Here is a 13781-nt window from a genome sequence, read left to right on the forward strand (position 1 = left end):
TTACGAGGCATAAAATCATCATGCTCAGATCAATTGTTACAAAGAAAGTCAGTGGCAGGTGTATGCCAGGTGTGCTGACTACCAGTGAGAGAGAAAAGGACCACTGGAGAGGCTAATGATAAGCACAGCTGTGTTTGAGATTGGGTAACATGGTTCCATGCCATCCACTAGGGCCAATGCATATAAAAATAGGAAATTGTGTCAACAGGGATCAGAAGAACATCAAGTAATAGTTTAGTTTTAAATGGATTATTTCTTTTTTTATTCTTCAAGCGGCAAAGATATAGAATACATAGTTTGCCCTTTTATTCATTTGTTGTTGTTGTTGTTGTTGTTGTTGTTGTTGTTGTTGTTGTTGTTTTTGTAGGGGGCGGAGAGGTAAATGTTTTAAAGTGATAGTAGTATTCATTTGCCATCTGGGGATCCAAAATAATGACAGTTCTCTCAGGTTCCTTACCTATCATTCACCACACCACTCCAGTCCTGCTGTTTGAGTGATGACAGGTGAAAATTGTCAAATGCGACTACTTGTTAGTTTCACCTTGCTTTAGAAAGAGCACCAAGACTACATAATGCCAAGAAATCTAGTAGATAAAAACATATCGTTTTTCAGTCATTGTCTTCAGCAGACGGAAAACAATTTTTTTAATGTATTAGTCATTGCATGCTACATACCACTGCACTTACAGTTTTAAAAGCTAAGTCTACAGAAGTTGAGAAAACTTATGTTTGTAGAGACAAGAATCTTCCAGATGAAAGAATTGGACTCAGAATTTTCCTGTGAAGAAGGACATCATATTTTGTTTTCTCTTTGAATGTAGTTTTGTTTGATTTGGGGACTGAGGGAGGGCTAAGAAGAGTTTACTTATTGTCCTCAAAGTAATGTGGAACATTGCTGAATCTGACATAACTGAAATTTCAAGTTTAATTTTTGTTGTCTGCCTACTTAATCTCAATAAGCCACCGGAGCTTATTGTTTCTTAGAGCATATGTAACCTTTCTGAGTAGGCATTAGCCTTCCTAGCCCTGTTGAAGCTTGCTACTTTGGTTGCCTGTTCCAGAGGTGAATGCTTGTTGTTTAGCCCAAAGTGAACTTGTTTACCAGAAACATTGATGATAAAAGGATATGAAATTGAGGACGTGATGATTAGTATCAACTGGAACTGTCTATCACAGCATGAAGTTGTCCCTTCGAAAAGTTGAGTTGTTTGATCACTTGCTTTTTACAGAACTATAAAAAAACAAAAACCAAAAAACAACAGCCTTTTGATCAGAAATCCTCTTTCCTAATTCTGGCGATAGGACCTACAACGAGCACTTAATGCTAGAAATGTAGTTCACTGATTTGCTTTTCATATGAAAGCAACAATTTGCAGTAGAGGAACAAATCCTGAACTTTTAGTGTTCTTAGTTTAGAAGCTTACTGAACAAATGGTTTTGCTTTTCTGAGTTTTAAAAGTAAATTAAATAAGATAAGCCGTGGTGGGAAGAAGGTGTAGAAATGTGATGCTATGTACTGTACTTTCAAAGTGTGTCACAGCAGATAGATGAATAGATATGCAAAAAAGCAAGTATAATAAAATGTTAGTGGTAGAATGTAGGTAGGAAGTATATAGGTGCTTGCTTTAAAATTCTTTTAAATTTGCTGTATGTTGGAAACTTTTCACAATAAAATATTGCAAAGGTGTATAAGAAGGTAGATACCTAATACAGAATTTGTGTACTTAAGAAAATGCCATTGCATAATGATATAAGATTGAGTAGCCTTAATGACTGTTCATGTTGAATTTTCATCTTTGGAAAACTTGGAGAATACAAAATACTTTTAAGAAGCTTTATAAGCTCTTTAGGTTATTTTCTAAAGACCACAAGCCATGCTAAAGATAAGAAAGCCAGTAAGGAGGGACTTTAAGGCTACAGTGAAAATTGTATTGTGCGTCACTGCCATTTTATTATCCAACTATTAAATAATCAGAATGCCTATTTTCCCAGTTAGATTTGAATTAAGATTTTAAAATATTACTAAATATCTGGACATATGCCTATGACTTAAAACATGGTTTAAACTGCATCAACATATTTGTTGTCCTTATATTTCTTTTTTCAGCCAGAAATATACCTTTAGAATTGAGTTTGATTGCCATAGGTGATGTGTGCCCAAACCTGGCCCAAAACTCAAAAACTGTTCCCTGTGGCTATTTTGTTTTACCATATATATGTTTCACCATACCATAACATTGTTTTACCATATATGTTTACCATACCATACTGAGGGTGGGGTAGTGGGACACGACTGTAAATGTCTTTTAAAAACAAACAAACAAAAAAATAGTTTTTGAAAAATGCCAGACTTAACAAGCCCTCTGCAAATGATTCTCTTGATGGTATTTTTCTTTCAGAAAGTTGATTTCCTCCATACTTATAAGAAAAATAAAAGATCTAAAAATCATCCTTTTAGTTAGTAATGTGGTTACGTTCTATTTCAAAAGTCTGTCCAGGTTTATGTCCTAATCACAGGAACACTCTCTTATTCCAGGCCTTTGGGAAGAAACACTTCCTTCTCCCTTATTTCCTGTTTTCTCTTTTTATTGTTTCTTTGGCTCCTATAGCAGTGGTGTTTGTGGCTGTGCTGACACTGTGCATCTTGAAAAAAGAAGGGACATGGGACCCAAATGATAGCAAAGAATTGAGAAGCTTAATATTATAAAGGAGAGTCAAGAGGAAAGAGGCATATTAAATGCAATAAACAAAACATTCACTTCACCATACTACCACACTTGCCACAAGGGACGTAAGCAATAACTGTAGCATGAATCCCTACATTTTTTTACAAAATAAGCTTTTATTGCTCCAGAAACATAATAAAGGAAGGGTAAAGCCCTGACCCAGTTGTTTTTCTGCAAAGTAGACTTTAAATGAGTCTTTTCTATGGCAATTTTATGGATCTCTCAAGCAATCACACTTTGTTTACTTTCTTTTTTATTATGAAAGAAATCCATTCTTCTTTCAAAAAGTACTCCCAAGTATAAAGAGAACATATAGATCATGAATAATTCCATTTCCCAGAGAAAAGGACTTTTAATATTTGGTATGTATCCTTACAGATTTCTCTTCTATAAATATATGTCAAATAACTGTAAATTTTCAAAGAGAAACACGCAGTTTTTCTCCAAAAAGCGTTTGTTCTTCCTTTCTTGCCTCGTGAATTCTAGCCCCTCATTCTCTGGCATCTACAGTTTTACTTTCTTCACTAATTCCTTCTTGAACTATAAATGAACTTAGTACCTTTACACAAAGGAGGGGGAAGCTACAATTTTCCCAGTATTCTTTCCCTCTATTTTTGTCTTTCCACTCCATCTTCCCTCCCACCCTTTTTTAAAATTTTTTTAATCTTTATTTATTTTTGAGAGAGAGACAGAGATAGAGCATGAGTCGGGGAGAGGCAGAGAGAGGGAGACAGAATCCAAAGCAGGCTCCAGGCTCTGAACTGTCAGCACAGAGCCGGACTCGGGGCCAGAACCCACGAACTGTGAGATCATGACCTGGGTGGAAGTGGGACGCTTACCCGACTGAGCCACCCAAGTGCCCTCCTCCCACTTTTTTTAAAAATTGTGGTAGAATACTTAACACGAGATCTACCATCTTAATAAATTTTTCCCTTTCTCTTTTCATACAAGCTTTCTAAAGGCAAATAAGTTCCTTTCTCAGTGTCTGTACTCCCTTACCACCGATGTAGCCACTAATTTACTCTGATCTTGGTTCCAGTAATTCTTCTCTTCCTAAGGTCCTTGATGGCTGCTAGAATGTCCAATACAATGAGAGTGTGCAGTGTACATCCTTACCTAACCGTTCATCAGCATTTGACAGTAGAGCTCTTTCTTTGACTGTATCCTCCTGGTTCTCCTCCTACACATAGGACCGCTCCTATTCAGCCTCTGCCCGTTCTTTAAACATAACAATTCCCCGGGACTCTGGCCTTAGTCCTTATCTCTTCCACTTTCTTTTTTAATGAGCTCACCCAGTCCTGCAATTTTAGTTATCCCCAGCAATCCATATGTCCTGCCCTTATGTCTCTTCTCAGATATCGACGTGTGTATCCGAGTGACCCACTGCATCTTTCCACTTGGAGGAACTTTCCAAAGACATCACAAACTCAGCATATATCTTTTCAGCACATCATTTCTTTTCCCAATCCTCCTCCCTCTCATGGAGACCCTATTCAGTTGGTGGCAACACCATTTAACAACTGTAATAGTGTAAATAACAGCAGAGACATTTGACACATTTGTCAAATTTGACCATTGAAATAAGTAATATTTACATTTATTTTGACATCTGTAGTCAATCACAAATTGCACTGGGGGCTAATTCATACTATGAGCTCTAAAAACAGACTGCTAGAGAATTTGATAATTAGAAGTCCATTGGTGACTGTGAATACAATTACTGTAAATTGCAACCTGATTGTAATTGGTTTAAAAGTGAAGAGAAAGGAAGGAGCTGTTACTAGCGAGCACAGACCACGCTTTCAAGTTTGACAGTGGGAAGATAAGAGAGATTAAATGAATGTGTTTAGGGGAAAGGAGATGTGAGGAAGTCATCTTTTAGAACAAGGAAAGCAACAATTTTGCTAGCTGTGGGAAGAAGGTGGTGGAGAAGAAAGGATAGAAGATAGGGATAATAGGAAGATAAGAATTGAATACTGACAACCATAAAAAAAAGAGAGTAGGGGGATCTTTGTTGCTTTTGTCTATATTATATATTCTTCGTGTAACATTTGTTTTACTAAATTCAGGTCTACTATTTGTCATTAAATAAATAACAGTAAAAAATATTTTTAAAATATTTACATGTAACTTTTTAAAGTTTTTGTTTAAATTCCAGTTAGTTAACATACAGTGTAATGTTAGTTTCAGGTGTACAGTTTAGTGATTCAGCATTTCCATACATCACCTGGTGCTCATCACAAGTGCACTCCTTCATCCCCTCACCCATTTAACCCATCCTCCCACCCACCTCCCCTCTAGTAACCATCAGTTTGTTCTCTATAGTTAAGAGTGTTTTTTGGTTTGCCTGTCTCTCTTTTTTTCCCCTATGCTCATTTGTTTTGCTTTTTAAATTCCACATATAAGTGAAATCATATGGTATTTGTCTTTCTCTGATTTATTTCATTTAGCATAATACTCTCTAGCTCCATCCACATCATTGCAATTGGCAAGATTTCATTCTTTTTGATGGCTGAGTAATTTTCCATTATATATAATGGAAATGTGTGTATATATATATATATATACACACACGTATATATACCACATCTTTATCCAGTCATCAGTCAATGGACATTTGGGCTCTTTCCATAATTTGGCTATTGTTGATAATGCTGCTATAAGCATTGGCATGCATGTATCCCTTGAAATAAGTAATTTTGTATCCTTTGAGTAGATACCTAGTAGTTCAATAATGCAGTTGTTGGATTGTAGGGTAGTTCTATTTTTAACTTTTTGAGGAATCTCCATACTGTTTTCCCAAGCGGCTGCACCAGTTTGCATTTTTCTATGTAATCTTTAACCTTTACATTTATTTACATTATTATTCTGTAGTCAGGCAAAAATTGCAATTGAGGCTAATTTGCACAATTAACTAATTAATGTGTTTCTTTTCCTTTTGAAAATTTCCTTCCTGTATTCCATCACTAATAAGTATGAAGAATCCTTTTAATTCGACAGATGTCTTTCGGTTAAAACTCTTACTTTTTAATAAACTCCTATTCTAAAATGAACAATGAGAGTTTCATTTTTCAAGTCTCTACCCCACCAGATTTTGTTGTTTTGTTTTGGTTTTTTGTTATTTTGCTTTTTTGTTACTGCTTGAAAAATTTTCTTATATAATGCATCCTATATCTGTGGGCATGTATTGTTTTTCTATACAGTTTCCAAGTTTTATAGTTTATGTAATTCAAGTGAGTAAACCCACATTTCTGTTCTACTTTTGTGGATGAGAGAATGAAAGGTGGGAAGCAGGAGGTAGATAAGGTTAAAGAGAGATGGTGGAATGTCTGCAGAAAGGAAAGTTTACCAGTTAGACTCAAATTCTTAAGAAAACTATAGCTCTGATTCAATGGTATTAACAAAGTTATCAGCACTAACAAAAAACTAGGCAGTTCTCTTTGCAGTTAGGAAGGATTCAGAATGGTGTGGGGAAGATGGGAGGGCTACATTGGACACTTAGCCAATGTCAAAGGAGTTATAAGGAGTGAGGCATCCTCGGCAAATGACTATTTTCTTTCTCTCTTTCCTCACTTCTCCGGCCTCAAAGTCCGCACCATTTTAGCTCCACAGCACTGACACTCCCTTCTCAGCTGCTCATAGATGAGCAGTGCACAGAATGTACCATCAGCAGGCAGCATGCTAAGGTTGTGGTGGAGAGGGCCTGACCTTATTGCCTCAGTTGAAATCCTCAGCTCCAGTGTCTGCCAGAAGAGGTGGGAGGGGCACAGGAAGTGACTACCCTCTGGCTTCTCCTCCCACAGAAGCCCTGCCTCCTCACGCAGGACAGTAGAGAGGTTAGCTTTCTTTCTCCTTTTAGTTCAGTCCTTTGGCTAATGTGAAAGACCACGCAGAAGCTTTGGAGTTGCTTTTTGTGCTTGAAAAAAGTGCATAGATAGAAGACAGGGATTCCTGGCTAGGAGGAGGGAGGAGAGCTGAAGATCTCTGCCTGGGCTGGCTGAGCTAAGCAGTCAAAGTGGGAAGCTGAGTGCTTGAAAGAGGATTATGCTCGCACTAGAAATAAGCAGTAAGTGAGCGAATAACCATTATGGTTTAGAAAAGGATTAATCCCCCTGGGGTTATGGGGTGAAGTAGAAAATATTGCTTAACTCTAGAGTAAAACTGTAAGGCTTCTGACTCTGTATACAGTTGTGTGCTGTTTGGAGAGTAGGGGCTTAAATGCAAAATCAGAGCTCTAAATGCCTCCTCCCACTCTTGGAAAATGCCAGCTTCTACTTAGAATAGTTGTGGATATAATCTCCTTCCCTGACCTAGCCTCTTTCCAGGAAAATATATTCCTAAATCAGTAAGGAAGTTGGGATTAAATTGGAAAGGTGGAATTTGGTAGTGGTAGAATTGCAATCTTGAATTATGTTTGGTGAATGCTGACATTGTTATATCAGTGAGCAGTGATTTGTTAATCACAAGGAAGTCTGAGATTGGGGCATTAAAAAGGGAAAATTGAGAGCTTTTATGACAAGGAGGCTGAATAGTCTATATGCGTACGATGAAATATAAAAATGTATATAAGTAATAATAGATGGGGTGTTTTAAGGAGCATTAAAAGTAGAACAGCCGTCAGGAAACCTAGAAGTGCTCGGATAAAATTTAGTTAGAAAAGAAGAGATTTTAGTTTCAATGACTTTTTGTGCTAGCCAAAAATTTCACAATGTTTACAAAGTCAAGACAATGATTCAGGGATACTTTGATTATTGTCATACATTATAAATACTGTTGCTGGGCAAGATCTGTGGTTCTTTGGTCAGCAAGTTCTGGCAATGACACCACTGCCGCTGGTGCAAAGAATTCTGGGATGCCTGACAGTGAAATGGATGGAAGGACCCACATTCCAACTCTACTTAATGTCCTTTTGTCCAGAAATCGGGTCATGCAAATGAGCTACTTGGTACGTATATAGATCAATATTCGGAAAGGCATTTCTAAATGTTTTGTATTAGGTCTCTGGACAATATCTTATGGCAACCAGTAGACTAAAAGGATACAAAAACAAAAGTGATAGGAAGGAAGTCAGCTTGACTGAAACCAAACCTGTTCTTTTTGTTTTCCATCAATCCTGAAATGGAACCTCAAATGAGCAGAAGAATAATAGAGAGAAATACTGTGGCCATCTGTTCTGTTCTAAGTGGCTAAATTCATTAATATATGAATGAGAATTTAGATTTTATTTATGCATCCTAATACTTGAAGATTCAGAAATCTCTTTATTACAGAAAAACCCACGAAAATAAGAAGTATGTTTATTGGGGAGGAAGGGGAAAAAATAGACAAGAATTATATCCCACGGTATAAAGAAGATTTACATCATGTTCACTGAAGGATATAGTTCTTCCCTCAATGAGATGGGGATCCTAATACGGCACAATAGATGCAAACAAATATTTTTAGTTCCCTTAATTCTGGTTGATGCAGTTAATACAGAAAGACAGATGCAGTTAATTCAGAAGACAAAGAAAAGATTCTTTAAAAAATAATAACCTTGAACTACAGCTAACTATGTAGTGAATTTAATTTTCCTTTTCTTACTGGTCCTCTACAGAGGTACTATGATTTCTGAAATTATGAAGAAGCAATCTTCCTTTTCTAGTATTCCTATCAACAAGTGCACTGGGAGAAAGAAAAAAAAAAGACTCAGATGTATTATCTTTCTCCTATAGCACAACAGTAAAATGGTTAAAATGATCTGTGACATTTTCTAACTTTACAACTTTTGCTTTGGGGAAGATAGTTGGAGGTTGGACCTGGGTGGGGGAAGGGAAGACAAAATGCCAATAAAGTGCATTTTTAAAAAATGGTCTATATTCTTCCAACTTTTCAAACTACATAATTTTGAAAACTATCTTACATATCTTTTAAAAATTATTTCTGAGTTATTTTTTCCAGTGTTAGTTTTCATCGGATTTGTAAGCAAATGTAGAAAATCTGTAGGTTCGTTATCTGAGTTGTATAGTGCTTATCTTATTCTTACAAATATAAAAGGGATTAAAATAAAACATTTAATCCTTGAAGTCTTAAGCATAGTGCAATTACTAAATGCAGTTTCAGTCTTTAATAAAAATGTGCTGGGACTCTTAAAGGAATTGTTGATCTATCTCAAATTACTAAAGAATCTGTTTTGAAACTACGAAATTGGAAAAACATAACAATATTCATAAAAAGATTAAAAGTGTAATTTGGATGGGAGAGGCTAGGCAGAAATACTTGATGAGTAATTATAAGCCTGAAGTTTGACAATAAAAACATTTGCTGTTGTCCACGAGAGATTGATATAAAAAATGATGTATTTTGACAAGTGAACAAGGCTAAGTAAAGTATTTAAAAAGTATTAAGTGGAAATTAACATTATTAATGGAAAGAAACTAAATGATCATTTAAAATTATTCTTTCACAAGAAAAGTAAAGAAAAAGGATATGGAAAACTAAGCAGTGATGAAGACCTCGAAATAATTGTTGATCAAAAGCAGGTAAGTGAATGCTTACATACATTTTCTACTGTTGCACTGTAGATCTTTGACAACTGAGGCCCTTTGAGTGTTCGGTCCTGCCCTGGTGGCTGTATTAGCCTGTCCAGCTGGGCCCGCTTAACAAGATAGATTTTGAGAGCAGCTAAGCCTCCCCCTATGATCCCTCTGATCCACTGACTTCTACATGATGTCAACATGCATGTTCTATATATAAAGACAATGAAAAATAGAACAAGATAAGAGGACTTTTAGAAAATTTCATGACCCAGGGAAAAATGAATCAATACAACAATGATAATTTGGTTGGAGAAAAAAAATTAAACAAGAATCAGAAAGTGTGTTATTTTGAAAGTGAGAAAGCTAACATTAGTGCGAAACAATGAATATGCTTTAAGGGAAGGGGGATAAAAGACAAAAAATACTGGGAAGTTGAAAACATATACATTGCCCAATTTACTTTATCAGAATATCTGCAATAAATATAGAGATCTTTTTTTTTTAATAAAAAGAAGAAGCTACTTAATATTCTTTAATACTGCCTGTGATTTGAAAAACATCTAGCTTGGATTTTAAATGGGCCCATAAGGTGGAATGAAAGCTGCTTAATAGACCATAAACAATGACATACCAGGTAATGGAAGGTTTCCAACTAATGCCACTGAATTGGCATTGGCCCTTAATATCTCTGTTAATTATTGAGGAGACAAGATAACTGCACATCTATTTAATGTGTAAGTGGCGCTAATTCTGAGGGTGATGTAAGCTCAGGTGGAGACTGAGAAATAATTCAAAGGAGTCTGCGTAGATGAAAAGGTTAGAAAGAAAGCAGTCAGCAAGTTACAGGAAGGCAAGTTGCGTTTGGACAGTTTCCTAATTGTGCAGTTTGTTTTGTATCATGACAACTGCATTAAAGGAGCCATTGTGTATATTTCTGAAAAAAAGAAAAATGACCACCAGAAGAGAGCAATCAGGAGCAGTTGAGTTAGAGACCTACTTCTTAGGTCTGGAATAATTGAAGTAGTTGAAATGATCTTCTGGGAGAAAACTCACCAAAAAAAAAGCATCTCCCCAGAAGTGCAGAATATGTTGATCTTACAGGGTTCACTCAGACTACCTTCAAATGAATGTTTCTTGCCTTATCTTTACTCTCCTGCTTTTGAGTAAATTGGGGGACAAGGAGTACAGGTCGGTGAGGACTTTGGCCTGTATTTCTGCTTAGTGCCAAATTGTCAGGTTAGTTAATAGGATAAGTGTGGCTGGAGCTCGAGTGCTCTGCTGGGCTATTGGCTATCATTTTAATTATGCCAGATTAATTACTTGGAGCACACAATCTCCATCTCCCACAGATCCTATTCCTAGACTGACATTCTCATTGAAGGACTGGCAGATGAACTAATGAAATACAATTGAGTATATTATGAGAACACACATACCTATCCATTTCTCTATTAAAATGAAAAGTAAGTTATTTTTTTATTTCTTCCTTGATCATGTATAAGTCAAATGTTTATAATGTTTTTTATAATGTTAATGTTAAATGTTTTTGTACTTTGTTAGTATCATCCTCCCCTCAAAGTCTGCTTTTCTTTCTTTCTTCCTTCCTTCCTTTTTTTTTTTTTCTTTGCCTTAAGCTTTTTTTTGTTTGTTTTAACTAAATTTGGGGATTCAGAAAACCATAAATGTATACATTGAGATCTCTGGAGTGGAAAGCCCAAGAGAGTCATTGTTCTTTTTTTCTCATGGTACCTTTCATAACATGTATGTAGTTGTCCCTAAACGCATTTTATTGACTGTTAAGGGAACCGACTTTGCTTCTGTTTCAGAAAATAATGCTATTTTATACCTGGATCAAATAAAGGAGGATTTGATTTGCTCAGTCATTGTTTGCCTCTGTAGTTATCATGTTTCTTCCAGTGGCATTGTACCAGTTGGAACCAGTTGGCAGTGACCCAGCTCTGCTGAGTCATTCATGTCAAAACACGTTTTAAAAGGCGAGTAATTATGAATATGAGTTGGCTTTCATGTTTGCTGTTGGCAGTAAGACTAGTCCTTCCTTTTTGGGAAGGTTTACTTGGTGGTGATGTTGTGAGCAAATCCTAGGTTGAAATAATGACAATGTTGATAACTCAAAGCAAAACATTTAGGAAAACACTCTAATTAGTCTTTATAATACCACCAAAAATTCTTTCTGTGCTTAAGAGATCAACATTAAAAGTGTGTATGTGTGTAAAACACATTTGTTTAATATTGCTTCATCTCATAGATATTATATTGGGGAGGAATCTTTATGCTCAATTTATTCTTCCTATAACATTTTACAAACATGGTAGATATTTTTGTTAGTCAATCTTCATATAACTGCCAAAAGAAAATCTAGAGAAGATAAATAAAATAGTTGGAGTGCTGTGCTGGGCAGAAGTCTACTAATCTCATTAAATCTGTCATTCAGAAGCTGTCGCTCTACAAATGCTGTGCAAGCTATATGCCATTTTATCAGTCGTGTGATTTGCAAGACTTGTACTTCCACAAAAAGTTCACAATTTTGCTTATATAAGCAAATTAATAACAGAAATAGCACAGAGTGTGTGGATTTTGTTCTCCCTGACTGCCTCCATTCAAGGGGGTAAAAGGTGATTTCTGTTATTTTTACATGAGAAAAAGTGATTTTGGAAATGTGTAAGGTTTTATTCTTAAAAGGCAATATTGTTCTTTTCTCTTTGTGAAATTTTATTAGAAACATTTATTTGAAATACATATGAAAATGTTCTAGAGAATTCTTAGACTAGTGCTAATGTCCTAAAGTAACAGGTGCCATATGTAATCACACATATATACACACATATATAGTCATTTAAACATAAATGTATGAGACTGGCATTGGAGTCCATATTTTCCACTAGAAATCCCTAGAGTTTTCAAACTTCAAGCATAGGAAAGCAATCGAAGGAAGCATATTCAATTAAAATCTTAATGGTTCTAAACCCCAGACATTTGACATAAATATATGTGTATTGCATTCTTTATATAATCAGTAATATAATTATTAAATTATTACATGTAATTATTAATAAATATATAATTAATAAATTATATATTTGGCTTTCTAGAATAAATATTAAAAGAGAAGTTTTAAATGTATATTTTGGATCATTTTTATTATTCTTAAAATATTCTTTCCTGATTGATCTTGTAGATCTTGTTTAGGAATAGGTTTCATATACATATTAATTTCCTTTTGAGATTTTAGGGATGGGAATGAGGGAGTAGATGGTCAAGTACCTTGAGTAAGGGATCAAAAACATTATCTACTTTGAATAAATAATAAATTCATTCTATTTTAAATTGCTATTTTTAATTAGAATAGAGCCACCTTCGTTCAAGGTTAATGACATGCTGGACCAAGATGACTTTTCTTCTAAAATGTTTTCAATTTCCAAGTTAACTTAAAGGACATAACAAAAGGTAACACAAAAGTATAGAATTTATGATTATATGAAGGATACACTCACAGGCTCAAATATTTAAAGAATGGTTTTAACAGTATGTCATGGATCCATTTGGTTATAGGACTCGGAGTTGCAGCTGCATAGCCTTCAGTGCAGTAAGGTGGGGAAATGTCAAATATCAGCCAGTTACAAGGGGAACAATTGTACAGAGGTCAGAGCAGTGGTTCTCAAATCTTGGCAGCCTCAGGATCCCCTGGAAGGCTTGTTGGAGGTTTTGGCGTGGGGGAGGGGTGGGGGAGGTGCGGGCATCCCCAGAGTTTCTGATTCTGTAGGTAAGAGGTAGGGCCAAGAATTTGCATTTCTATATCCTTAGCTCCCACTGCTGGTCCCAGACTACACTTTGAGAACTGCTGGACCAAAGGAAACAATTATTGTAGTTCTAAAGGGAAAAAATAGTTATATAAGGACTTGTAATAAATTCTACACTCTTCAACTGAGCATTACCTGGATACCTAAAGACTAGAATTCATAGACATCCAACATAATGATGCTGAAAACAAGAAAACCACAGCCATTTATACTCAAAGGTGCTTTTAAGACCCAGGTTTGTAGTGACTAAATTCCACTCAATAGCCTTGTGAGCTTGAATCAGTTTGAGGTATTTATTTATTTGTCAAATATTATTCTGCTCTTACCATCTCTTAGAGTTTCTCTGAGAAGATAAAATCTATTAAAATGCTTTATAAACTGTAAATCGTTATGACATTTTAATTAACTAGTCATTACCACTATATCAGTCTGCTTCACCTGCCACATGAATTATCATAGACTAGATGGCTTAAACAATAGACATTTATTTCTCACAGTTTTGGAGGCTGGGAAGTCCAAGATCAAGGTGCTGGTATGGCCAGTTTCTGGTAAAAGCCCTCTTCCTGGCTTATAGATAGCTGCATTCTCACTGTGCTTTCTGTGTTTTCATATGGCAAGGAGAAAGAGCTCTGGAGTCTCTTCCTCTTATTAGGGCCCTACCCTTATGGACTCATTTAACCTTCACTTCTTCTTGTAGGCCCTATCTCCAAATATAGTCA

General features: G+C 35.7%; 1 protein-coding gene across 9 annotated transcripts in view; it reads left to right on the forward strand.

Annotated features, from left to right (window-relative positions):
* Positions 1-13781, forward strand: part of PEX5L (peroxisomal biogenesis factor 5 like) — a 229421-nt gene that overhangs the window by 52023 nt on the left and 163617 nt on the right. For 2 of the 9 annotated variants that reach the window (XM_045502879.1, XM_045502881.1), the window contains exons 1-2: positions 6586-7671; positions 9176-9247. The exons of 4 other annotated variants lie outside the window; for them this stretch is intronic. In XM_045502879.1, the coding sequence (XP_045358835.1) occupies positions 7579-7671; positions 9176-9247 (165 nt within the window). In that variant the 5' untranslated portion in view covers positions 6586-7578. Of the gene's footprint in view, positions 1-6585; positions 7672-9175; positions 9248-13781 lie in introns of those variants that run through there. 3 more of the 9 variants (XM_045502883.1, XM_045502880.1, XM_045502885.1) reach the window with 2 other exon arrangements.

Source organism: Leopardus geoffroyi, chromosome C2 (assembly GCF_018350155.1).
Source record: "Leopardus geoffroyi isolate Oge1 chromosome C2, O.geoffroyi_Oge1_pat1.0, whole genome shotgun sequence".
NCBI classification, from domain to species: Eukaryota; Metazoa; Chordata; class Mammalia; order Carnivora; family Felidae; genus Leopardus; species Leopardus geoffroyi.